Source organism: Bos indicus x Bos taurus, chromosome 21 (assembly GCF_003369695.1).
Source record: "Bos indicus x Bos taurus breed Angus x Brahman F1 hybrid chromosome 21, Bos_hybrid_MaternalHap_v2.0, whole genome shotgun sequence".
NCBI classification, from domain to species: Eukaryota; Metazoa; Chordata; class Mammalia; order Artiodactyla; family Bovidae; genus Bos; species Bos indicus x Bos taurus.
The window spans coordinates 25534326-25559769 of record NC_040096.1 but is presented as its reverse complement, the minus strand read 5'-3'; the positions used below and the strand labels follow the sequence as shown (position 1 = coordinate 25559769).

The 25444-nt window shown below is 44.9% G+C and overlaps 1 protein-coding gene across 2 annotated transcripts; it reads right to left on the bottom strand.

The window, feature by feature from the left end:
- Positions 1 to 8711: 8711 nt before the first annotated feature.
- On the bottom strand, positions 8712 to 25105 carry ANKRD34C (ankyrin repeat domain 34C). Of its 2 annotated transcripts, none has more exons than XM_027521671.1 (2): positions 24638 to 25105; positions 8712 to 14830 (listed from the first exon to the last, which is right to left on the bottom strand). In XM_027521671.1, exon 2 carries the CDS (start codon positions 14784 to 14786, stop codon positions 13179 to 13181), a length of 1608 nt encoding a protein of 535 aa, XP_027377472.1. In that variant the 5' UTR covers positions 14787 to 14830; positions 24638 to 25105; the 3' UTR covers positions 8712 to 13178. The 2 variants fall into 2 exon arrangements, with proteins under 2 accessions (XP_027377472.1, XP_027377473.1); XM_027521672.1 differs by having other exon boundaries at positions 24655 to 25105.
- Between the last annotated feature and the right edge of the window lie 339 nt (positions 25106 to 25444).

The window sequence follows — 25444 nt, the reverse complement described above, 5'->3', positions numbered from 1 at the left end:
GGTTCAATCCCACGGTCAGGGAACTAAGAGCCCATATACTGTGTTGTTTGTTTGGTCACTAAGTTGCGTCCAGCTCTTTTTTGATTCCATGGACTGTAGCCCACCAGGCTCCTCTAGCAAGAGTACTGGAGTGGGTTGCCATTTCCTCCTCCAGGGGATCTTCCCAACCCAGGGATCAAACCCACATCTCCTGCATTGGCAGGTGGGTTCTTTACCACTGAGGCACAGAGGAAGCCCCCTGTAGGCTTGATGATTTCCTAGATGATATGGCAGGCTCAGGGCAGCCTCCCAAGAGAGCCAAGTCAGAGACAACTTGGCCCTTCTCCCTCTGCCATCCCCACCCACCCCCACTACATTCCAGAATTTGCCCAGTATCACTTTTAACACATTCTGGTGATCAAAGCAAGTCCCAGGGCCAGCCCAGAGTCAAGGTGAAGAAATGGACTCTGTAGACTTAAAAAGAATATTCGAGCTGTGTTTTATTTGGTGGGAATTTTTAGGACTTCAAGCCTGGAGGCAGCATTGCAAGAAATTCTGAGAGAACAGCTCCAAGGAGACCAGGTGGGGAGCCAGGTTATACAGAAGATTTGCAACAAAGGGAAGGTACTCAGAACATCAGAGGAAAGAAAGATCAGATATTCCAAGGGAAGGAGTTTAGTGCTTTTCTGTATATGAGAAGATGCAGGAATCTGGGCTCACTGAAATCATTCGTTTGTGTGTACCTTAGCTATCTAGAGCCAGTATCCTGTGTTTTCTCATCATGAGCTTCCTCAGGGCTCATCATGGGGCATGGCTGCAGTCTGATGGCTGCTATATTGCAGGTATTCTCTCCTTCTTAAGTCCTGTCAGGGCTGACCAGCTCACCATTGGTGGTGGCTGCATTGGCTGGTGACTATGACATCCTTGTTTACTGATACTGCAGGAAATGTTCCATTTCTCAACTCCATCCGTCTCTGGATTGGAGGAGCTGCAGAGTCACATTCAAAGGAGGAGCATACTAGGTTGGCAGGAATCTGTGGTCATGACACAATCTACCATAGTACTCAAATTCACTCAACTTGTTAATGGCTAAGCCAGTAATTGAAACTAGGTCTGCCTGATTCTAAAGGCCACATGCTTTTCACCACACAAACACACACACACAACTCTACCCATTCCTTGGGGTACATCTGTCTTGCATGTTGCATCTGCTGAAACTTGGGCAAACCATCAATCTGACATTGAGGTATATTTCAACTCAATATAAGAAATGACTTCCTGACAACTAGAGCTTTCCATAAATTGATGAGTAGAGATAATGGATTTTTTTCATTGCTTAAAATATTCAAGCAGAGACTGTATAAATAGCCTGGGATGTTGTAGAGAAGATTCATGAACTGAGTGATGGAGTGTAATGGCTGAGGACCTCCAAGCCACTTTCAGTGCTTGTGTTCCATGATGTGTGGTAGAAGGTTCCAAAATAGGATAACTTGGAAAACAAAAGCAAAACTATTACCTGTCCACTTTCACAGCTGAATTGTCTAAAGGCCCCTAAAAACAGAAAGTTAAAAATGGGTATCTTAATACTCAGAAAAAGCATGATAAAGTGCAGTGTCCATTCATGATTTAAAAAAAAAAAAAAAAGAGCCCTGGTAGCTCAGCTGGTAAAGAATCCACATGCAACGCAGGAGACCCCAATTTGATTCCTGGGTCGGGAAGGACGTTCCCCTGGAGAAGGGATAGTCTACCCACTCCAGTATTTTGGGGCTTCCCTGGTGGCTCAGATGGTGAAGAATCCGCCTGCAATGTGGGAGACCTGGGTTCGATCCCTGGGTTGGGAAGATCCTCTAGAGGAGGGCATGGCAACCTACTCCAGTATTCTTGCCTGAAGAATCCACATGGACAGAGGAACGTGGGGGGCTATAGTCCATGGGGTCACAAAGAGTCAGACACAACTGAGTGACTAAGGACAGCACAGCAGATCAAAAATAATTGATAATTCCTTAATGTCATAAAATGTCTATTAAAAAATGAGAGCCCACCTCATGGTTAACAAGTAAACATTAAAGTCTTTCCCTTTGAAACTGGCAATAAAACATAAACTATCACCACTGCTATTCAATATTGTTCCAGAAATTCTTGACAGTAAAATAAGGCAAGATAAGGAAATAAAAGGATCAGAATAGGAAATATGAAAGTCAGAACATGAGGGGCACCCAAGGGGAACTCGGGAATGTTACCACTGTGACTCTTTGTTGAATTGCACACTTGTGTTCTGTACATGTATTTTATTTCACAATTTAAAAGGTTTTAAAAGTGTCCTATAAAGATATAGGCTTTATAAAGTGAATCCGTCTGTGCCCTGAAGCAGGCTTTTTATTTTGTTTTTAATTGGAGGGTAGTTGCTTTACAATGTTGTGTTGCTTTCTGCTGTACACTAAAGTCCATCAGCCATAAGTATATGTATGTCCCCGCCCTCTTGAACCTTCCTCCCACCCTCCGTCCCATTCCACCCTCCAGACTATCACAGAGCATCAGGTTAGGCTCCCTGTTTTATACAGCAACTTCTCACTAGTTATCTGTTTTACACATGGTGATTTATATATTTCAATGCTACTCTCAATTCATCCCACCTTCTCCTTCCCCGCTGTGTCCACAGGTCTCTTCCCTATGTCTGAAGCAGGATTTTTATTTGTTCCATGCCACAGGAGCACACTCCACAACTTGCTCTTAGGATTTTGAAAGAAAATCAGTTTTTATCCATGCCTCATACATGTAATTGATGGTGAGGAAAGAAAGCAATATAGTCGCTATGGACTGACTGAGGCAAATAGAAAGTTTGCAAACCACATGCGCTGCCGTGGAGCTGTGACCATACCAGGCTTTCCGCAGACAAACCAGAGAAGGTGACACACACTGCCCTCCGTGAGAGGCCAGCCTGCCTCCCATCACAGCACCCGGAGGGCTGGGTATTCCCCCTCTTTCTGCTTGTAGGTCCCAAGACATGTGGGCATGTGACCCAGGCTCTGCCAGCCAGCCAGTCTTGCATCCGATGTGAGGGGGTGTCTAAAGGCATAGGTTATTGATGGCAGTGGTAGGATGGAGACTCCTGGGGAGTGAGAACAAGTGCCCAGGAGCAGAAGTTCACCCTGAGAGGAAGCTTACCATGGCATAATTTTGGCGGTGCATTTGGCCACTTAGCCTTTCTTAAGTCTTAACCCCTTTTGTGAGTCAATTTCCACTCTTCTCATTGTTTCTATAGAGTTTGAGATTTTTTTTTAATTTTTTTAAAATTTTATTTTATTTTTAAACTTTACAAAACTGAAGTGGAATGGGACCAGATTTTTCACTACCTTTGGGCAGCTAGAAAGCTATAGGATTCAACTAAAAGGTTAAGACAGAATAGGAAGGGGACTTTCCTGATGGTCCTGTGGTTAAGAATCCACCTGCCAATTCAGGGGAAAAGGGTTCGATCCCTGGTTAGTGAAGATGCCACATGCCAAGGGGTAACTAAGCCCGTTCACCACAACTACTGAGCCTGTGTTCTAGAGCTGGGGAGCTGCAACAGCTGAGCCCACATGCTGCAACTAAATGAAGTTTAGTTTAGTTGCACAGCAATTTTGTTTAGTCGCACAACAATAAAAGCCACTGCAACAAGAAGCCCACACTCTTGCCACAGCTAGAGAAAGCCAGCAAGTAACAAAACAGACCTAGAGCAGTCGAAAATAAATAATCTTTTTATAAAAAAGAGGAATGGGAAAGGGAAATTCTACAAAGTACTTATGAAGGCAACACTTAGAGTAAAATACTCTCTATATGATTATCAATAGACCACTCTGAAATTATGTGCTGTGGAAACATAGAATCAGGAGAATGCTTTGAAATATCTTTTGTCAAATTTCTTTGTGTTTATAGTACAGAAGAGACACATACACTGATCCCACTCCCAGCTCGTTTTCCTCAGTTAATATCATGGCCCTACCCAATGACAAAGTGAATGGGAAGATATGTCCCCCATGTGTCCAGAAGGAGAGGAGGACTGAATATAGGTGAATACTATTCATAGCTGTTGCATTACAGTCAATAATGATAATAAAAAAAACACAACAAAGACTTACAGTTTTTAGTTAAGGTGGGTTAGATAATTTGAACTTAAGTTCCCCCTGAAGACAACAGCTTTAAATGTTTTCTAGAAAGCATCAAAGAACTGACAAAATTGGAAAGAATTATCAAGGGACAACAGCCCATTGGAGAGGGAAGTGGTCCCAAATGCTGCTTTTCCCATGAGGGCCTTTGCCAGTTCTGAAAATGTTTAATTTGAATATTTACAGTCACACCGGGAGAGTGGACAGAAAACAGAGCCTGAAGGAGGGTGTTGGGGGCACATGATGTCACTTTCTAGCTTAGAAACTGCAGGGTATTACCCACACCAACCACATGCAGTTGGCTTCACAGAAATATCACAGTCCCTCTTGATCCTGATTATCCCAGTGGGTCCTGTGCATCACCTCTGTTCTAGTCTCTATTTGGAGCCCACGTGCTCTGACAGTCATTTCCCATTCTGACTTTGCTTGTGTTGTTCATATGCCTGGGAGGCTCTGCCAGCTCCCTTTAGGGACCTTGCTGCTCACACCATCCACAAAACATCTACCGTCTTATGATGAGTCCATGTGGCTGAGCCACAAGGTGCCCAGCTATTTGGTCAGACATCATTCCAGGTATTTCTGTAACAGGTGTTTGGATGAAATTAATCCTAAGGTCGCTGCAGTTTGAATAGAGCCAGTTGCCCTCCAGAATGTGAGTCGACCTTGTTGAGTCAGTCAAAGGCCTGAATAGACCAAATGGCTGACCTTCCCCTGCATGAGAGGCATTTTCCATCAGATTGCTCTAGGACGTGAATTGGAGCATCAGCTCTGCTGTTTGTCCAGCCTGCCAGCCCACCCTGCAGGTTTTGGACTTGACCCAAGCTTTCACAATTCAATTCCTTATAATAAGGCTTTAGATAGAGAGACAGTTCATATATATACTTCATGTATATCATATATGGGCCTCCCAGGTGGCACAGTGGTAAAGAATCTGCCTACCAGTGCAGGAGACACTGGAGAATCCCTGGGTTGGGAAGATCCCCTGGAGAAGGAAATAGCAGCTCGCTTCAGTATTCTTGCCTGGGGAATCCCATGAACAGAGGAGCCTGGCAGGGTCGCAAAGTCGCAGAGTCCAAGGGGTCGCAAAGAGTCCCACACGACTGAGCACACACACACACATCATATATATCCTATTTATTCCATACCTGTATACTATATATAGTATATATAATTCCATGTGTATGTGTGTATAATATCCTATTGGTTCTCCTCTGGAGAACCCAACTAATCACAGTCTGTGTTGTCTTACTGTCTCACTTTATATAGTCATTCTTTAATTCTCCTGTATCAGGGGAGCTCCTTATGGGTCTTGGCTAAAAATTGAGGTGTAATTGATATATGACAACCCGCATCTGTTTAAAGTGTACAGTTTGATGAGTTTTCACATGTACACGCCTGTGAAATCGACGTAATCACGACAGTGAATCCACCTCCCCCATAGTTGCCTCCTTCCCTTTGTGATCCCTCCCTCCATGCCTCCCCAACCTTCCCATTCATTCCCATAACCACTGATTTGCTTTCTGTCTCTACATTCATTAGCATATTCTAGAATTTTATACAGCTGAAATCATACAAAAGCACTGTTTTTAGTAGAGCTTCTCAAACTCAGCACAGTTATCTTAGGATGCATTCACGCCGTTGTGTATGTCAGTTATTTAGTCGATAAGTCGTGTCCAACTCTCTTGTGACCCCATGAACTCCTATATAGCCCACCAGGCTTCTCTGTCCATGGAATTTCTCAGGCAAGAATACTGGAGTGGGTTGCCACTGCCTTCTCCAGGGGATCTTCCCGACCCAGGGATTCTCCAGTGTCTCCTGAATTGGCAGGCGGATTCTTTACCACTGAGCTTCCAGGGAAGCAATGTATGTCAGTAGTTCATTCCTCTTTATTACTGAGCAGTATTCTAGTCCACATATCCAAGGGTTTATTTCTGATCTCTCTAATCGGTTCTCTCCAACTCTGTTGTTCTTTTTCAAAATTGTATTGGCTCTTGGAGGTCCTTTGCATTTCCAAGTGAATTTTGTTTTATTTTTTATATTTTGTTACAGTGCAAAGAATCATTAAGGTTGCCAATAGAAGTATAGGTACTTATCAACTGACCTTTTTTTTTTTTTTTTTTTGCCGAGCAGCATGCGAGATCTTAGTTCCCTGAGCAGGGATCAAACCTGGGCCACCGCAGTGGAAGCTCAGAGTCTTAACCGCTGGGCTGTTAAGTAGTCCCTCCAACTGAATTTTAGAATCAGTTTTTTAATTTCTCTAAAAATGTCTGCAGAAGTTAGCTTTAACCACATGCATGGGCAGCTGATTTTTCACAAAGGTACAAAGGCAATGTAGTGGAGAAATGACAGCTTTTCCAACAAATGATGCTGGGAAAATTAGATATTCATATGCAAAAAAAAATACTTGTTTTAAAGAACTTGGATCCATATTTCATACCAAATACCAAAATAATTGAATTGTATACTTAAATTTAAAACAAAAAGGTATGAAACTTTGTAAAACAGAAGAAACAGGGACATCCCTGGTGGGCCAATGGTTAAGAATCCACCTTCCAATGCAAGGGACACGGGTTTGATCCCTGGTTGGAGAACTAAGATCCCACGTGCTGAGGGGCAGCTAAGCCCACACTCCGCAACTAGAGAGCCAATGTGCCAGAAACTAAGCTCTTGCAAGTTCCACTCGAGGGATTCCAACCTTCTGAGCCCCCTATCAATCCTGGGAATGCACTCCCTCCCTCAAGGCAGGCCTTGTGCCTCATCACCCCCCCCCTCCCTCACCACTTCTTTTTCTTCTCCACCATGGAAATCCCTCCTAATCTCTTCTTGAAGGAGCTGGAAACAATATTGGCTTGCCTTTCCTGCAGATAGAAGGGGGACAAAGACATGCTGAAAAGAGTCCTTTTCTTCAAGGTTTTTTCTTCTTAAAAATCTTAAGATTTTTAAAATTTAAAAATGAGGACCATTTTTAAAGTCTATTGAATTTGTTACAGTATTTTTTATGTTTTGGTTTTTTGGCTGTGAAGCATGTGGGATCTTAGCTTCCTGACCAGGGATCACCCCCACACCTCCTGCATTAGAAGGCAGAGTCTTAACCACTGGACCCCCAGGGAAGCCCCCATTTTTTGGTTAACTGTAGTATAAGCCTGACAGCTGGCTTTTCTTCTGTAATGCAAGTGCCTGACTTTGTTTTTGATGGTTGAGGGCCTCCATCTCAAAGATGGCTTTCTCCCTAGATACATTGCCAGCCACACAGGACTGAATAAAGGACCTGGTCATGCTCCCCCTAACTTTGTTTTAGAGATCTTTGTTGACTGACTATTTGGGCCTCCCTTTTTTTTCTCTCTTTTCACACTTTAAATTCCTGCTGTTACAAGTCTTTTGTTTGTTTGTTTTTCGGAGTAGGTGCGGGAGGATTATTGGGGGGGCGTTGGAGGTTTTTTGGCTGTGCTTTTCAGCATGTGGGATCTTAGTTCCTCAACCAGGGATTGAACCCGTGCCTCCTGCAGTGGAAGCTCAGAGTCTTAACCAGTGGGCAGCCACGGGAGTCCCTCACTCTTACATTTCAAATTCACTAATAAAGAGCGAGCCTGCGAAACCTTAGGTCCTCAGCTTGGACCCCAATAAAAGCAGACCTCAAGGCCTGGGCCCTCTGACTACCCACAGCCTCATTGTATGACTCCAGGTATGCCATGTAATTTTCAGAACCTTTTCAAAAAAAGCAGCAAACTTCTTTTTCCCCAAAGTTTCCTAATGATTATTGTAGATGACTTCTTGCAGCCACAATGAGAACCACAAGGGCTGGTCTTGTCATAACATTGGTTTAGGCTGAGATGGGCATGAAACAATAGTGTTTATTTCAACCATCTAGGGAAGAACCTCTGGGTAAGGTTTGGAACTCTCCAGGGAATCAGGAAGTCTGGATGAAATCTGAATCACAGAATGCTGGAGTATAAGAGATAAGAGAGACCATCCAGCTGGTTCATTTGATACTTACTACCTACTACCTACCTACCTTACTACCCAAGTAAGAGCTAGGAGAAATCAGCTTCTATTAATAATCATCAGGATTAGAAATCCGGCCCAAGGAGGGCTGTCCAGGAACCTTTAAGTCCCTGCCAGTAGCAGATGGCAGGTGCATCCCTGTGGGGGAACCAAGCAGCAGAGCCTTCATAAAGGAACTCACTTCCCTCGAGACCATGCCTTCTAATTCTTAGCCTTTTTTGTAACCAGAATAGAAACTATAATCCTTGTGTAATTAAAAATTAATTTCGGAGGACTTTCCCAGAGGTTAGGACTTCATCTTCCAGTGCAGGGGTGGCTGGTTCGATCCCTGGTCAGGGAGCTAAGATCCCACATGCCCGCCAAAAACCAGAACATAAACAGCAGAAGCAACATTGTAACACATTCAATAAAGACTTTGAAAATGGTACACATCAAAAAAATCTTTAAAAATTAATTTTTTAAATCATGCATACATAAAACAGTGTTTGCTCAGTTCAGTGTTACCAGGCAGTCATGTCAAGCCCATCTTAAAGAAAAGGTAATATTTATGATTGAGATCTCACTAAGAAAAATGGGAAATGCTCCTGAAGGATTGCAATTTATCTTTTATTGACATATCGGAAGTATCTAAATAGTTCCATTATATGGATTTTGGTACATCCTTGAGCACATTGTCAGCTTGAGACTAGGATAAAACATTGTAGAGAACCAGTTCAGAATGGTACGTCTAAAGTACCAAGACACATCAAAGAAGACGGTCAGACAACACCTGCATTTACTTGATGAAATTCTAAGAGAATGGACAATGGACTTAAACCAACAAACAAATGCTTTGGAATGTTTAGAAATTGAATGCAAACCCCAGACATGAGACTTTAGACTCACATTCTATGATATATTTTGATAAACATTTCAGAGAATCTTACATAGGCGAGTTATTGAAACTACAGTTTGCAACTAACTTCTGTAGTGATCTAGGTTCCCCCAAATCTCTGATCTAGAAAGCATGTTTGAATCTAAATATGCTTTTAAAAAGCATTCCTGTGAGGTTTGTTAACACAAAGAAAACTTCCCATTTATGCATTAACCATAATCAAATATTGCAGTGGTTCTACTAGTTTGGAATAGTCTAATTCAACTACCGTGTCATCAGATAGTGATAAACAGTACTATTGTAATGACTGTCTAAAGGCTAATGGGAAAGTCCCGACTGATGGATGCAGGCAGCAAGTGGCATGAGCATACCTGCTCTTACCCACCTGTGCAATGGACAGGCTATTCCGAATGGGCAACTCATTGTGGGTAGTGTTTTGCCTAAGCTAATTGCTATGAATGTGCCACAGTCACTATTTTGGATAAACTAGGCTTTCAAGTCTTAGCTAAAGGTTTAGAAAAATTCTCTTACGCAGTCTCGCTATCCCCACAGTTAGATATTACTAGCAGAGGTTAGTTTTAACTGACACTAACAACTACTAGAAAAGTACTTAAAGTGTGCAGTGTGTGTGTGTGTGTGTGTGTGTGTGTGTGTGTGTGTATGTGTATCTTTAATGAGCTGCTAAGATCAATGGTTGTCTGTCTGGTTCTCTCTTTAATGTATCAGAGTGGTGTTGCTTGCCTGTAATCATGTCCACTTGGTAAGAACTATTCTCATCTGAGGATTTCCCAGGTGGCTCAGAGGTAAAAGAATCTGCCTGCCAATGCAGGAGATGCAGGTTCAATCCCTGGGTCGGGAGGATTCTCTGGAGAAGGAAATGGCTACCTACTCCAGTATTCTTGCCTGGAAAATCCCATGGACAGAGGAGCCTGGAAGACTACATTCCACAGGATCTCAAAGAGTCAGATACAATTTAGCAACTAAACAACAACATTCCTATCTAAATGGTGCTGAGAAGCCTATGGGATGTCCACATTCAACCAAGTTCATGAGCCCTGGGTTTCACTAGCTTATGTGCAATGCTTCTCATTTTCTTTCCTCGCTGCAAAGCACAAGAGACCATTGGCACTCATGTCAAGAATCCTACAGGCCCACATTGTATGTTAGTCACCTTCCTGCCTTTCAGTTAGTGGGACAGCCTCGCCGGCCAGCCAGCCCCTCACCCTGTGCAGTTCGGTTGTTCTTGACATACTCCTACCACGTATGCAATCGTTCTCCTAGAGCAGTGCTGATCATCTGAGGCAGTATTGCCTCTAGGAGATGTCTGGCCATGTCTGAAAGCACTGTGGGTTGTCACAGTATGGGGGGAGGTTGCTGTTATCTAGTGGGTAGAGGCCAGGAATGCTGCTCAGCAACATGTAGTACACACACAGTCTCCCACAGAAAAGAATCACCCAGCCCAAAAGGTCAACAGTGCCAAGGTTGGGTATGTGCCTGCCCTAATGGAATTACTGATAAACAAATACTTGGAGTATTTATAACCATCATTAGCACTTTTGATTGGGATATTCAGATACATTTCTAGAGAATACCCTTATAGAAATGGTCTGATCTGCATAGCTTCTATGGCAGAATTTTTTCACTTTACAAATGAGTTTGGGACTCAGTATTTATAGAACCCATGAGAATCTCAAGGGGTCTTTGAATATTTCACCTACAGTCTGCTTCACTTCTGTGTAGGGTATTTGGTATTATTTTGAGACTTCAGAGGTCTGAAGGAGTATTTGAAATCAGCTACCTCTTATTTTCATTGTTATACAAGTTAATTTTGGGTTTTATATCACAGAATTTAAACTTTGTAAAAACTGAAATATTATCAGATCAATGGAATTGCACCTATGTACCACCAAGAGTGAGATATAACACTTTTTCACCATCTCAGAAACTCTCCTTGTGTGCCTTCCCATTCAGTCCCAGTCACAAAGGTGGCTACTTTCTGATTTTTTTTTTTCACCACAAATTAGTTTTGTTTGTTCTGGGACTTTATATAAGTGGAATCCTTTGGTTTGTACTCTTTTGTATCTGGCACCTTAATACAGCATAATGTTTTAGAGATTTATCCACCTATGTAAAAATATTCTCCTGTTAATGAACATTTGGGTTGTCTCTCTCTCTGTCTTTTTTTTTTTTTTTTACTATTTAGTAAAAGCTTCTATGAGCATATGTATAAAAGTTTCTGTATGAACTTGAATTTTTATTTCTTTTGGGTAAATGCCTAGAGTGGAGACTAGATCATACAGTGGTGTAGGTTTAACTTCATAATAAAGTACTAAACAACATTAAAACAAAATCAGCTTCATCTTATCCAATTACTCCTCCCTGTGCTAGGCACAGTTACAGGCACTTTCATATATTATCTCATTTAATTCTCACCACAAACTTGCCAGGTGAGGCATTACTAACCCCATTTTACAGATGAGGGAGTGGAGGCTTGGAGAAGTAAAGCTACCTCCTTTAAGTCTTGCAGCTGGTAAATGATGAAACAGAGACACAAACCCAAATCTCAAAGTCTTTCCTCTTTCTAGGATGTGATGCTACCTCCAAGGGACTACTGAATTTTTTTTTTAACCGTAGAGAAAACCTATTTAAGAAGCACGAAAGAGAAAATACATGGGAAATAACCAGAAATAGCTTCATCTCAAAGGTGGCTACATGACACCAAAAGTGATAAATATCTGCTTCCCTTCTTGGGTTCAAACAGAGTGGCTTTAAAAGGTTGTACAGGTTATTTCTACAAATTTCCCATCACATAGATAATTCAGGCAAAGAAGAAATCAGATGTTCTTGAATTTCCCAGAAAAGTGAAGGGGAAATGACAGTGTGCATCCCTTAAAATTTTCAGGCTCCAGCTGTCTCCCCTGTCCCCTGCCTCTGACCTGAGAACCACCCATCAGCTCTACCTTGTAATATAAGTGTCTCTCAGCATCACACATTATTCTAGTTTGGCAAGATCTCACCCAGTTTTTTTTAAAAAGAATAATAAGGAAAGACTTCTTATGGGTCTATTCTATGAGTTGTATAATATTCAGCTCCAAAGTAGCTATTAGCCCTGACTTCTTTTTTTTTCCATGAGATTTCAACACAGAACCTGAGTCAGATCAGGAGGCCAACGTGAGTTTCACTTCTGGACATGATTCATCTTTGAGGCACCAGCTACTATTACATTACAGAATTTGGGGGACATGTAGATATGATATTTGGGAACCCAAAAGTGTTTGTCACTCTGTTGCATCTGATTCTTTGCGACCCCATAGACTGTAGCCCGCCAAGCTCCTCTGTCCATGGGATTCTCCAGGCTAGAATACTGGAGTGGGTTGCCATTTCCTTCTCCAGGGGATCTTCCTGACCCAGGGATTGAACCCAAGTCTCCTGCATTGCAGGCGGATTCTTTACCCTCCGAAACACTGAAGAAGCCCAAAGGACACCCAAATTAGTGGATAAAATCTGTTGCTGAAGTTCTGGAAGAGCTCCACTCCGCTACACCAGCCAGTGCCCCCTGACATGGTTCAAGGTAGGAAGTGGATACCAGAACCTCCCTAATAGGAGAATGCAGCTTCTGTTTCCCTGGATGTAACACACATCCCCAAATTTCATAGCCTGGAGGTTGGTGTTGAGCCTCTGCCCATTCTAACACATGTTAAAGCTTCTTGTTTTTCTCTTAGGCACTTTATAAATTTATGACACATGACATACTCCAAATACCACCTTGTGATTTAAATTTTTGTTTGTTTGATATAAAATAACAGGTGTCAGCAGCTCAGATCACGGTACCTGCTGTGCGAATTTGAAATTCCAAAGGTTTTCTTCTTTGGGAGATATATATATATATATATATATATATATATATATATATATATATATGTATTTTCAATTTCAACTCTAAAACCCAGTTATCCTGAGCTCTTTCCAAGGAGCCCTATAAAACCCCAGATGTACTTTCAGAAGGGAAGTGGCAGTCTGTTTCCATCTCTTTTGAAGCAGCCACACACCAGCATTAAGGAATGATCAGGATACAGAGAGCCTGCATGGCTATGCTGGTCTAGATTACAGTACTATTCATAAACTATATAGATTTAAAACAGAACAAAACCAAAAAAAAACCTCCCTAGAAGCTTAGTCTAGGTCATGGTTTCCTCAAAGTCAGACAGTTGCTTCATCTGCTCAACTTGCATAGAATGCCTCCGGAGGAGTTTCTTTTTACTTCTCAAGTCAACTCTCTTTGGTGAGCTTGGAGCAACAGGAACCATGGATTTTAAGCCACTAGCAAGTGGAGAGGAAGGTTTGCTGCTCACTCTAATATCCGGGATAGGTGGGTTCAGGTTTACATTTAAAGGTGGGAGGAAGCCGGGCCTGGTCTGAGAAATTCGATCCAGGAGCAAGGTTCCAGAACCTCGTCTTTCTAGAAGATGGGGTGGCCTGCGGCGGGCTGAGTTGGGTGACGTGCTGGACACAGCGTCCAGGGACTCCCTGGAGCCCTGGAAGAGGGACAGGTAGGAGCTGTTGAGCTTCTTGCGATCCAGTGGCCCTTTGCCTGATTCTAGGGAGATAGGGTTGGGCAGGTCGGCCCCAGGGTGTAACTCTAAATCATAGAGGTCATTCTCCAGCCATTTGAGGGTCATGGTGTCTTTGAGAGCAGAGGGACCCACTGGGCAGATGCCCACCTTCTCCTGGTCGATAGGGAGAGTGCCTCTTCTGGCCAGACGTGGATGGGGAGCCTGAGTCTTCTCGTAGGCTGCCTTCCATGAGGCCGATGCCGAAGAGACCGGGATCTTCACAACCTGTTCCGTGACAGTGTGGACGAGGCTGGCATCTTTGCCATCAATGCTGCTGGTTCTGGAGAGGGGGCCCCTTCTGGGGAAGGATACATCACCGATGCTCTTGACCTCGCCGTCCATGCCCACGCCATGGGTCTCGTCCTGACGCACGCAGGAGGCGGCCAACACAGAGGGTGCGGTCAGGCCCCAGGGCTCAGACTGGAGCCTCTTCAGCTGAGGCAGGCGGGCCTTTTTGAGATTCCCAACTTTCCGAGTAGGCGACCCAGGTTCATTAAGAGCCTTGGCAGAGTTGCAACTACTTGGATGCCCTGATTGGAGGCTAAAGAAGCCATCTTCCTTCTCGCTGGGTGGAGAGCCCAGGCCTGGAGCCTTAAGTTCAACCTCAGATGGAGAAGCACATGGGGGAGGCGACTGTCTGTCTTCCTCTTTGGGTAAAGGGGGGACATTCAGATACTGTTTGGTGGTTTTGGTGCCCGAAGACGACTTGTCTGTCGTTATGATAATTACCTCCTTGCCTTTGGCCTTGCAGGCATCCAGAAGATGTCTCAACGCATCCTTGTCATCTGCATTTATGGCATAAACCAGAGCTGAAGCCCCAGTGCGGTCCTCAAGGCTGGGGTCTGCTCCGTTCTCCAGCAGCAGGGAGACCACGTCCCCCCCAGCTCTTCGGATGCAGGCATGGATGAGGGCGGTCTTGCCAGATTTATCCTGGATGTTGGGGTCTGCCCTGTTGTCCAGCAGGTACTTGACCATCTTGGACTTGCTGATGCTCTGCTGGTCCACATGCTTGGTGATGCACGCCACCATGAGAGCCGTCTCCCCTTTGTCATTGCTTTCGTTGATGTATGCGCCGCCTTCCAGGAGGAGCCTTGTCAGCCTGAGCCTCCCAAGCCAAACAGCCTTTAGAAGTGAGTTTCCATCTGTCCTCAGTTCTGTGTCATCATCCATCATCCTGGCTATAGCTTAGGGTCTCTGGGCCACAGCAATGGTCAGACCTAGCAAGGGAAGAAGAGAGAAAAGTGTCATATATTCTATAGCTTTGGAGAAAGAAGTGAAGCCCACTCCTGTGTCCTTGCCTGGAAAATCCCACAGACAGAGGAGCCTGGCGGGCTACGTCAGACACAACTGGGCATGCACACACACATTCTATAGCCGATCTGAGCAGCACGGCTGTTACAGAGTCTGTATACAGTCATGTCCCAGCCTGATCCCAAGTGATGCCACCTTGCTTGGTCTTGTTTTGTTTATTTATTGGCTACGCTGGGTCTTAGTTGCAACACATGGGATCTTTAGTTGCTGCATGTGGGGTTTTAGTTCCCCAACCAGGGATCAAACCCAGATCCCCTGCATTGGGAGCTCAGAGTCTTAGCCACTGGATGACCAGGGAAATCTCTAGCTTGGTTATTTAACTTTTTTGAGTTTCTTCTTCAACTGTAGCCTGGCAGGGGTGGGGGTGGTGATAGTAGCAGGCTACCCCGTAAAGTCATTGTGAAGATTAAATGGGATACTCTATATATTAATTAAACAAGTAACCACATGTGAAATAGCTGGCGTAATGTCTAGGAGAGAGTAAGCAAGAAAACATGCAAGCTCTTGTTGCATTGACTGCACATATTTATCACACTGCAGTTTAAGAACCTTTGTTTTTTGTCTGTTGGCATCACTAAGATCTAAGTTGCCAAAGGAAGGATTGTATCTATCTTGTTCACTGCTGTAGCCTCAGCCTTTAGCAATGACTTACACTTCATAGTGTAAGTCATAGGTTACCTCGTCAATAATGATTTAATGCACTGTTGCTCTAGGTATGTATCCAAAAGACCAGAATAAAATGCACTACAATGGAGATGGGATTGTGAATAGTTTTCATGTTCTTTTTGTTGTATTTCCTAAACCAAACATGTATCACAGTCATCACAGGGGGAAAAGATTATAAAAACAAGAACTGTCCAGCCATCCCTTTCCAGGCTGTAGTTCCCACTTCTCCAGCAGATGTCAGAGTTCTCATCCTTGACGATCAGACTAACAGACCCACTGGAATGATGCACTGCCACACCCTTCTCTCTGGCTGAGCAGACCAGAGGCAGAGGATGGACAAGGGATTGCATCTTTGCTCACCAGTGTTAGGAAATAAAGCTCATACCAGAGTTACCCCTGTTGAAGTTTGTCAAACCTGGGTTTCCTGCGTTGGTTTTCCTCATGTCGATTACCTAATTCCTGGACTTAGAGCCTCCAAAGTGGGTGTTGATTAAGAGGTCTTCCAGGAATAAGGAGACGTGGCCTCCCAGAATTGATGCCTGCCAGCCCTGGACCTCTCATGGCTGCACTCTGCCCACGAGGCCCCCCCAGGTGGACTTTTTGTCCTTTGGGCTCAGCCGAGCAGGTGTAACAATGCCTGAGCTTTCCTTCTCCTCTGATGCACACCATCCTTCCTTTTGCCCCACTCCTCTGAGAAATTATTGATCAATTTCCATTACTGTATTGTATAAAAGGGCTTCTTCAGTGGCTCAGTGGTAAAGAATCCACCTGCAATGCATGAGACATGGCAGGAGCCACGGGTTCGATCTCAGGGTCAGAAAGATCTCCTGGAGAAGGAAATGGCAACCCACTCTAGCATTCTCGCCTGGGAAATCCCATGGACAGAGGAGCCTGGTGGGCTAACGTTTCAGTTCAGTTCAGTTCAGTCAGTCATGTCCGACTCTTTCTGACCCCATGAATTGCAGCACACCAGGCCTCCCTGTCCATCACCAACTCCTAGAGTTCATCAACTCCTAAAGTTCCCAAACTCATGTCCATCGAGTTGGTGATGCCATCCAGCCATCTCATCCTCTGTCGTCCCCGTCTCCTTCTGCCCCCAGTCCCTCCCAGCATCAGAGTCTTTTCCAATGAGTCAACTCTTCACATAAGGTGGCCAAAGTATTGGAGTTTCAGCTTTAGCATCAATCCTTCCAAAGAGCACCCAGGACTGATCTCCTTTAGAATGGACTGGTTGGATCTCCTTGCAGTCCAAGGGACTCTCAAGAGTCTTCTCCAACACCACAGTTAAAAAGCATCAATTCTTCGGCGCTCAGCCTTCTTCACAGTCCAACTCTCACGTCCATACATGACCACTGGAAAAACCATAGCCTTGACTAGATGGACCTTTGTTGGCAAAGTAATGTCTCTGCTTTTGAATATGCTATCTAGGTTGGTCATAACCTTTCTTCCAAGGAGTAAGCGTCTTTTAATTTCATGGCTGCAGTCACCATCTGTAGTGACTTTGGAGCCGCAAAAAATAAAGTCTGACACTGTTTCCACTGTTTCCCCATCTATTAAAGTAATGCTCAAAATTCTCCAAGCCAGGCTTCAGCAGTACGTGAACCGTGAACTTCCAGATGTTTAAGCTGGTTTTAGAAAAGGCAGAGGAACCAGAGATCAAATTGCCAACATCCACTGGATCATGGAAAAAGCAAGAGAATTCCAGAAAAACATCTATTTCTGCTTTATTGATTATGCCAAAGCCTTTGACTGTGTGGATCACAATAAACTGTGGAAAATTCTGAAAGAGATGGGAATACCAGACCACCTGACCTGCCTCTTGAGAAACCTATATGCAGGTCAGGAAGCAATAGTTAGAACTGGACATGGAACAACAGACTGGTTCCAAATAGGAAAAGGAGTACGTCAAGGCTGTATATTGTCATCTTGCTTATTTAACTTCTATGCAGAGTACATCATGAGAAATGCTGGGCTGGAAGAAGCACAAGCTGGAATCAAGATTGCCAGGAGAAATATCAATAACCTCAGATATGCATATGACACCACCCTTATGGCAGAAAGTGAAGAGGAACTAAAAAGCCTCTTAATGAAAGTGAAAGAGGAGAGTGAAAAAGTTGGCTAAAGTTTATAGGGTCACAAAGAGTCGGACATGGCTGAAGCGACTTAGCAGCAGCTAAAGTCGCAAAGAGTTGGACATGACTGAGAACACATGCACACAAAAATTAAGTAGGAAGACAGCTGTTCTTGGCTCAAGTTGAGAGATGGATATATAGCCTTTTAAAACATTCAATATATGAATAGATACTTGTTTCTTTTTTGGGAAAAAAGTCCAATTCATACTTAAGTATATAAAGAAGAGGTACCCTTTACACCCCCTCCCAACCCTCTTCAAAGCTCCTCTTTCCCTTCAGAAGTAACTTTGATTTACAGTCTAGGATGTATCTTTCCGCTTCAGATCATTTTCTGCTTCTTCCCAATGCTCTGTTCTAACAACTCCATCTCAGTCTGATCTTGTTGCAATTGTGTCTATGTGTTCCTATGAGATTTTTCTGTAAAATTACTACCATCCAAAGATACCATATGTTAATAAGTGTATCCACAAGAAGTCTCTGTTTCTGTCTCTTCAACTCTGTGCTTCTTTCTTCAGTCTCCTACCACTTCTGTTTGTTGATTTATTTATTTTCTGACTGTGCTGGGCCTTCCTTACTGTGCAAGCTTTCTCTAGTTGTGGGGAGGACTTCTCATTGCAGTGGCTTCTCTTGTGGAGCACAGGCTCAGCAGTTGTAGTGCCCAGGGTTTAGTTGCCCTAAGGCATGTGGAATCTTACAGGACCAGGGATTGAACCCATGTTCCCTGCATTGGCAGGTGGACACCCAACCACTGGGCCACCAGGGAAGTCCTCTCCTACTGATTCTTTCTCTCTCCCTCCTCTCCCTGATGTGGCCTTTCTTTCTCTCCTGATTCTGTTGTTTTAACTCTCCTGTGGTCCTACATAGGATCATTTTACTACAGTTCCATGAGTTGATAAGCTTGTTAATCCCTAAACTCTGGGCATTTAAAGCAGAATTTTCAAGAGCTAAAGGAAGAAATGAAGAAGGGAATGGCAACCCACTCCAGTATTCTTGCCTGGAGAATTCCCTGGATGGAAGAACCTGGTGGGCTACAGTCCATGGGATTGCAAAGAGTTGGACATGACTGAGCCACTAACACACAAAGGAAGAAAAGGCAACGTGCAGTGAAAACAAGCTGTCTTCCATTCCATCCAAGGGGCCTTCATCTCTTGGCCACCCATCTTCAGCACCTGCCTGCTACGCCTGTTCTCTTTATGCTCCATCTATCTTGAAAGCTGGCCATTGCTCAACCGCCCCACTTTTTCCTTTTCTTCCTTCTAGCCCTGTTCATGTTTCTAACTATAAGCCCGCCCTGCTCTTCTTTAATTATTCATCACCTCTCAAATCTCAGCTCCAATGTTACTTCCTTTTTAATCAAGAGAAAAATCACTCAAGATGGAAGGGAGAGAGTGGAATAAAATTACAACTGACTCATATCCAGACTATATAAAGAACACCTACAAATCACTTCCTCCAAAAGAGGATACACAAATGACCAATAAGCACAGAAAACGGTGCTCAGCCTTGTTAGTAATCAAGGAAAATCAAATTACAGCGCTGTGTAGCCATAGCACTACCCCCTCCAGCGAGGCTAAAATTAGACCGACAGCATCAAGGATGCAGGAAGATGGAAGCAGGAGGCACACATTGGTGGAGCATCAGTTGGTTCCACTGAGCCAATGCCTATGCTCTGACCCAGTAATTCCATGCCTGGGTTTAGGTGTGTGGTGGACCGAAAAGCATGACCACAAAGTCCTCCCCTCCCTGTGTGCACACCACCTGCGATGAGGTCTTCCCTCTCCTCCCATGGAGAGGAGGAGTCAGCATGGGATTTGCTTTGACCAATGAAAGTGAAGTTGCTCAGTCATGTCCGACTCTTTGCAACCCCATGGACTGTAGCCTACCAGGCTTCTCCGTCCATGGGATTTTCCAGGCAAGAGTACCAGAGTGGGTTGCCATTTCCTTCTCCAGAGGATCTTCCCGACCCAGGGATAAAACCCAGGTCTCCCGCGTTGCAGGCAGACACTTTACTCTCTGAGCCACCCAATAAGATGCAGCAGAACTAACTTTGTGTGGCTTTCAAGGCAAGGCCTCAGGGGACCTTGTAGCTTCAGGATTTGCTCTCTTGGAATTTGACTGCCATGGACAGAAGCCGGAGTATCCTGCCAGAAAGGACACAAGGCATTTCAGCTGACAGCCTCAGCGAACACTGGAGTGTCCATGAGGCCATCTCAGAGCAGCCAAAGCCCCAGAAGATGGCAACTGCATAAGGGAGCTCGGGGGAGGCCAGCAGATGTTCCAATTCCAGAACTATTGGCAAAGAAGTGATCCTTCACTTAAGCCACTCATTTGGGGGATGTTTTGTTCTCGGGAATAGATTACTGATAAATATGCATAGCAAAACACGTGCAAAAATGATCCCAGGAGCCCTATTCATAAAAAAAGCCGAAACTAGAAACAATCCCTCAAGATGAAAACAGAGGGACTTCCCTGGTGTTCCAGTGGCTAAGACACTGGGCTCCCAATGCAGGTGGCCCAGGTTCTATCCCTGATCAAGGAACTAGATCCCACATGCCACAACTGAAGATCACTCATGCCACAGCTAAGACCAGGCACAGCCAAATAAATAAATACATAACTAAATTAAAATATTTTTTAAAAAGAAAATAAAGAAATGGTAGTGTATTCATACACTGGAATACTATACATCATCTTTGCATTCTCTGTCTCTCAAACACACAACATACACAACATACACAAAAGAAAAAATGTGGGTACTGCATTCCCTGGGGTCACCTTCCTCACTTGGAGTATTGATCTGGTTAACCATCTGGGTCAGCCTCCTCCCTGTATCTCTGAGCCCTTCGAGGCAGGGAAACTGTCTTTTGTCCCTCATCAGCTGTGCAATAATTTGAAAGTTGGATAAAGGGAAAGATGGAGGAAGGGAGGAAGACAATAAGGAAAGGAAGATGGAAAGGGGATATGGGTGGACCATTGGGTGGTCTCTCTCTGTGTTGCGTGTAGTGCCAGTCACATAGCTCTGGACAACCTCGAAGACTGGGGTGGAAGGAGGCAGGTAGGGAGAAAAAGAAGAAAGAAAAGGAGGGAGAAGATAGAATATCTGTGAGGTGCATCTCTCCCTTCACTTTGCATCAGTGGCTACCTCCTCCTCTGAGCTCAGGCTTGTCCCCCATCTACTCTTCCCCCAGCCCCTAAGGAGAGAGCAAGATGGAGGCTCAACATCCCAGTTGCTCTCTGAGGTCTGGGTTGTCTAGCCCATCGATAGAGGGAACTTTCTCTATCCCCAGTGAGCTACTTTTCAGGTTGTCTCTAGCCATTTTTTTCACTGTGGTCCTCCCCACTTAAATTCCTTAAATGATGAAAATGCAGGAGCTCCGTGCAAGGACAGAATCAGATCCTTACCTCATCCCTGTAGCCCAGATAAAGTGTGCTGCCTTAACGTTAACTGTTGGTGTGCTGCATCCACCTTACACTTTTCACATCAAGAAAAGTGGGTTGAAGAGATTGCAGGTCACGTGGCTCATTGACAAGAGCCTTGCAGATGATGCCAAACTCGCTTTATGTATCATCCCAGATGTATGTCCGCCTCTCCTGTCTGGGTGTTGGCTGCTCACCTTGCTCTCTTGCCCAAGTGGCCTTCGAAAGGTCTATACCTTGGTCTTAGAGTCAGGTCACCCTTGCTGTCACTGCTACAGATGGCTGAGCCCCACACCTGGGTGCCACCGACCAGGAGAAACTGACTATTGGAGAAACTGTTTCTCCATCAGCTGCCTGGAGAGATCAAGTTACTCTGCTCAGAAGTTGGTGGTGAAGATTGGCCTTTTGTAGGACAAATGTTGACTGATGGGAGATGGGTGGTAGATGTCAGGTAAATTCTTTTCCCTTTCTTCTAATAGCCTAGTTTGGGTCTGGGTGAGATCCAGTGGATTATACAATTTCCAAAAGACTGAGTAATCACTGCACTGATTGCCAAGCCATGAAGAGCTCAATAATGTATTTACTTTTCCTCTTTCCTTGCCTTGTGTTTCATTTCCCTTATTCCTACTTCCCAAGGTTTTATAACCCAATACAGTAAGTCCCCTGCATATGGATGAGTTCCATTCCAAGAGTGCATTTGTAAGTCCAATTTGTTGCTAAGTCCGACAAAGTTAGCAGAGGCACCCAACTAACATATTTGCTCTATAATACTGTACTGTAATGTACTGAGATTAAACCAGTCAATCCTGGACCAAATCAACCCTGAATATTCATTGGAAGGACTGATGCTGAAGCTGAAGCTCCAATACTTTGGCCACCTGATTTGAAGAGCCGACTCATTGGAAAAGACCCTGATGCTGGGAAAGATTGAAGGCAAGAGGAGAAGTGGGTGACAGAGGATGAGATGACTGGATGGCATCACCAACTCGATGGACATGAGTTTGAGCAAACTCCAGTAGATGGTGAAGGACAGGGAAGCCTGGTGTGCTACAGTCCATGGGGTGGTTAAAAGTCGAACATGACTGAGAGACTAAACAACGACTGTACTGTAATAGATTTATAATACTTTTCACACAGATAATGCATAAAAACAAATACCAAAAAAAAATAGCACTGTAGAGAATACAAAAGCACAACCACATGTAGAGGATACACCCACATGACAATATATGCCAGATATGTGAACTGACTTACATGATTGGTGAATGCACATTTGTGTCTTCAAAAGTTCAAAACTTGAGGCTCATATGTAGGGACTTACCATAAAGTGCTCATATGTATAGACTTCTCTGGTGGCTCAGACGGTAAAGCGTCTGCATGTTTTTGCCCCAGGCTGATACCAACTGCCTTCTTTGAAGCAGGGCTGTTTTGTGTTTAACTAAACTCCACTATAATGGTGACTAACATAATTTCAAAGGCACATGGAGTGTAAAAGAAATGCTGAAAACTAAAACATCACTAACACACACACTCAAAATATCTTTTTGATGGAGGAGATGAATGGGTGGAATTGTTTGCCTTTTTTTGTCCAGAAGTGTTAGTCACTCAGTTGTGTCCAACTCTGTGACCCTATGAACTGTAGCCCGGCTCCTCTGTCCATGGGATTCTCTTGGCAAGAATACTGGAGTGGGTAGTGATTCCCTTCTCCAGGGGATCTTCCCAACCCCGGGATCAAACTCAGGTCTCCTGTACTTAGACAGAATCTTTACCATCTGAGTGAATGGGGAAGCCCAGAAACCCTTGGATTATTTCATTATCCACAAACTATGGAAGTCTTAGACTTTTGAAGCTGAGAGGAGCCATCTTGTTCAACCTTTCCCCATTTATAAGTGGGAAGTTTAAAGACAGAGATTGAGTCTTTAATCTCGCTAAATCTAGGCTCTTTCACTGCCAGGTGTTCCCAGACCTTTAGCCTGATTAGTGTAGAACAAGGTTGCATAGTACTGGGCTGGGGACTAAATGTGGTGCACAGTTCTGTATTGCTTGACTGGAACAGTGCTTTAACATTTTTTAATGGGAATGTTTTAAGATGGATTAAGCCCTGCCCTCAGTTGTGCCCAGCACCCTGTAGAAGGCCACTAGGGTTCCTTGCCAGTCCTCTTCCTCTTTGAATCACCTGCTCCCTCCTTCCTTCCCCCACTACCACGCAACCACAATTCAAAGTTACCTGAATCTTGCCACATACACGATCTCTCGGACACTTCCTCCCCTAGTACTTCTGCAGGGGAAGCTTTATTATTCTAACTTTACAGATAGAGCCTGAAGTCCAGACACATTAGGTAATCTTGCCCAAGAGCACACGTCTGTAAGTAGTACAGCTTTGATTTAAACTCTGTTCCTCTGATCCCAAGTTCAGAGCTCTTTGACAGAATTCTGCCTGACATATCTCCCGACTATTGCAGCCCAGATTGGAGTTTAAGAACGCTGCTCTGCCATTTGGTGTTTGTATAAACTGGGGCAAGTTACTCAAGTTCTCTTGCCTCAGTGTTCTCATCTGTAAAATGGGGATCATAGACCCATTTGTGGCGGGCTCTAACAATAAAGTAACTCATGTAGAGAGCACTTTGCACAGGGCCTTGGCACATAGAAAGCTCTCAGTAATTGTTAAAATTTGAAGGTTGGGTCCACCTTTCAAAATCCAGGAGGTCACGCCTTTCAGCTGTAGTATTTGCGGAAGCTAGGGGGTATGTGTTTATACTCCACCTCTTCCTTCCGCAGTCACGGGAAGCAGTTAGAAGCGGATCAGACATTGAGTTCCACGTTTGCCTTTGCGATTCGAGAATCCTCTCTCGGGGGCGGCCTTGGGTAGTCGCCCTCAGCCGGGAGCCTCGGTGCCTGGGGCGGAGACGGGATGCCGGGTGTTCTCCGGGCGCCGCGCGCTGCCCCCGCGGGCTCTGTCCGAGGTGCTGAACGCCGCGGGCTCGGGGCGCGCAGGCAGTGAGCGCGGGTGTCCATTGTCGCCAGTACATGTGAGCATCTTCGTGGAGATGACCGAGTGTGGGGGTCAGGTGAAGCCAGGGCGGTAAGTGATTCTCCCATCATTTCTCTTACATGCTTAGATTCATACTCTACACAATATCTGGCACATTTTCAGGATCATCACCTCTCACCTCCCGTTCATCACAGGTTTCTGCAAAATCTGAGGGCTTCGCTCCCCCTTCAGTCCATGCACAAATTCAGGCGCCTATCTCCAGGCCCGAACCACAAGCATTTCCGACAAAAATTCATCCCCCTACGCATCTCATCCCCACGCGTCAATACAAAAATAAAATATTTAAAACCATCTTCCACTCCTATCTCCCACAATTTCCTGTGATAAAAACAGACTCTTTCTTACAAACCTCCCACTCATGCCTGTGGCTAAACTGTGTGGACTTACTTCTTAGGAGCTGAAGGTCCCATTCAGGTGACCAGTGGAGACCCCCGGGGTGCGCTTACCTGGTGGGGACGCTCACCAAGCGAGGCCACCTGGGTCCGGGCCACGGGGAGTGTCATTGCTCCAGAAGCAAAGTCAGGGAGCGCCCCGCACCCCTGCCTGAGGCTATGGGCTGGCTCGCCATACTAAGCCGGCGCCTGGAGCTGGGGTTACCTGGGGCCTCGCGGGTCCCGTGGAGTGACTTGCCCAGAACTTCTTTAGGGTTTATAAATAAAGCTTCTGCGTCAGTTCCTTCCAATCACTCCATGCTCCTCCAAGTTGCAGTGGGAACAGGGGAGTTTTTGGTTTGTTTGTTTTTTGAGCGAAAGAAAGAAGCGTGAAAGAAAGATAAGAATTGTCCCCAGTTCTGGCTTAGGTCTCCGGCGCAACCCCAGCCCTTCAGCTGCTTCTTCGGTTCGGCTGGCTAAGGAGGAGCCGCTGCCCGCTGGCTCCTCAGAGCATCTCTCTAGCCGGGAGGCGCGCGGCTTGTGTGGGTGTGTGTGTTAGGGAGGCAGGGAGAAGGAGGGGGCAGCGGGGGCGGGGATGCTCCTACCTGCAGCCTCGGGCGGAGGCGCCGTCCACCCCACCCCCTCATCGCCAGCTCTTGCGGGATTAGACTCGCTCAACAATTTAGCTTGAGTCTCTAGGAACCCCAGAGGGTGATGGGTGCGGATGGGGCGCGACGACCCTTGGATGTGGAGAAAGTGAAGGTACTCTCCCCAAAGTCTGACACTGCAAACCCCAGACTGGAGGAGGGATTTGAACTCTTCTTTCCTCTTTCCGCGGCTCTGCCTTGTTTCATCAACGCCTTCCAATCTCAGGATGTCTGT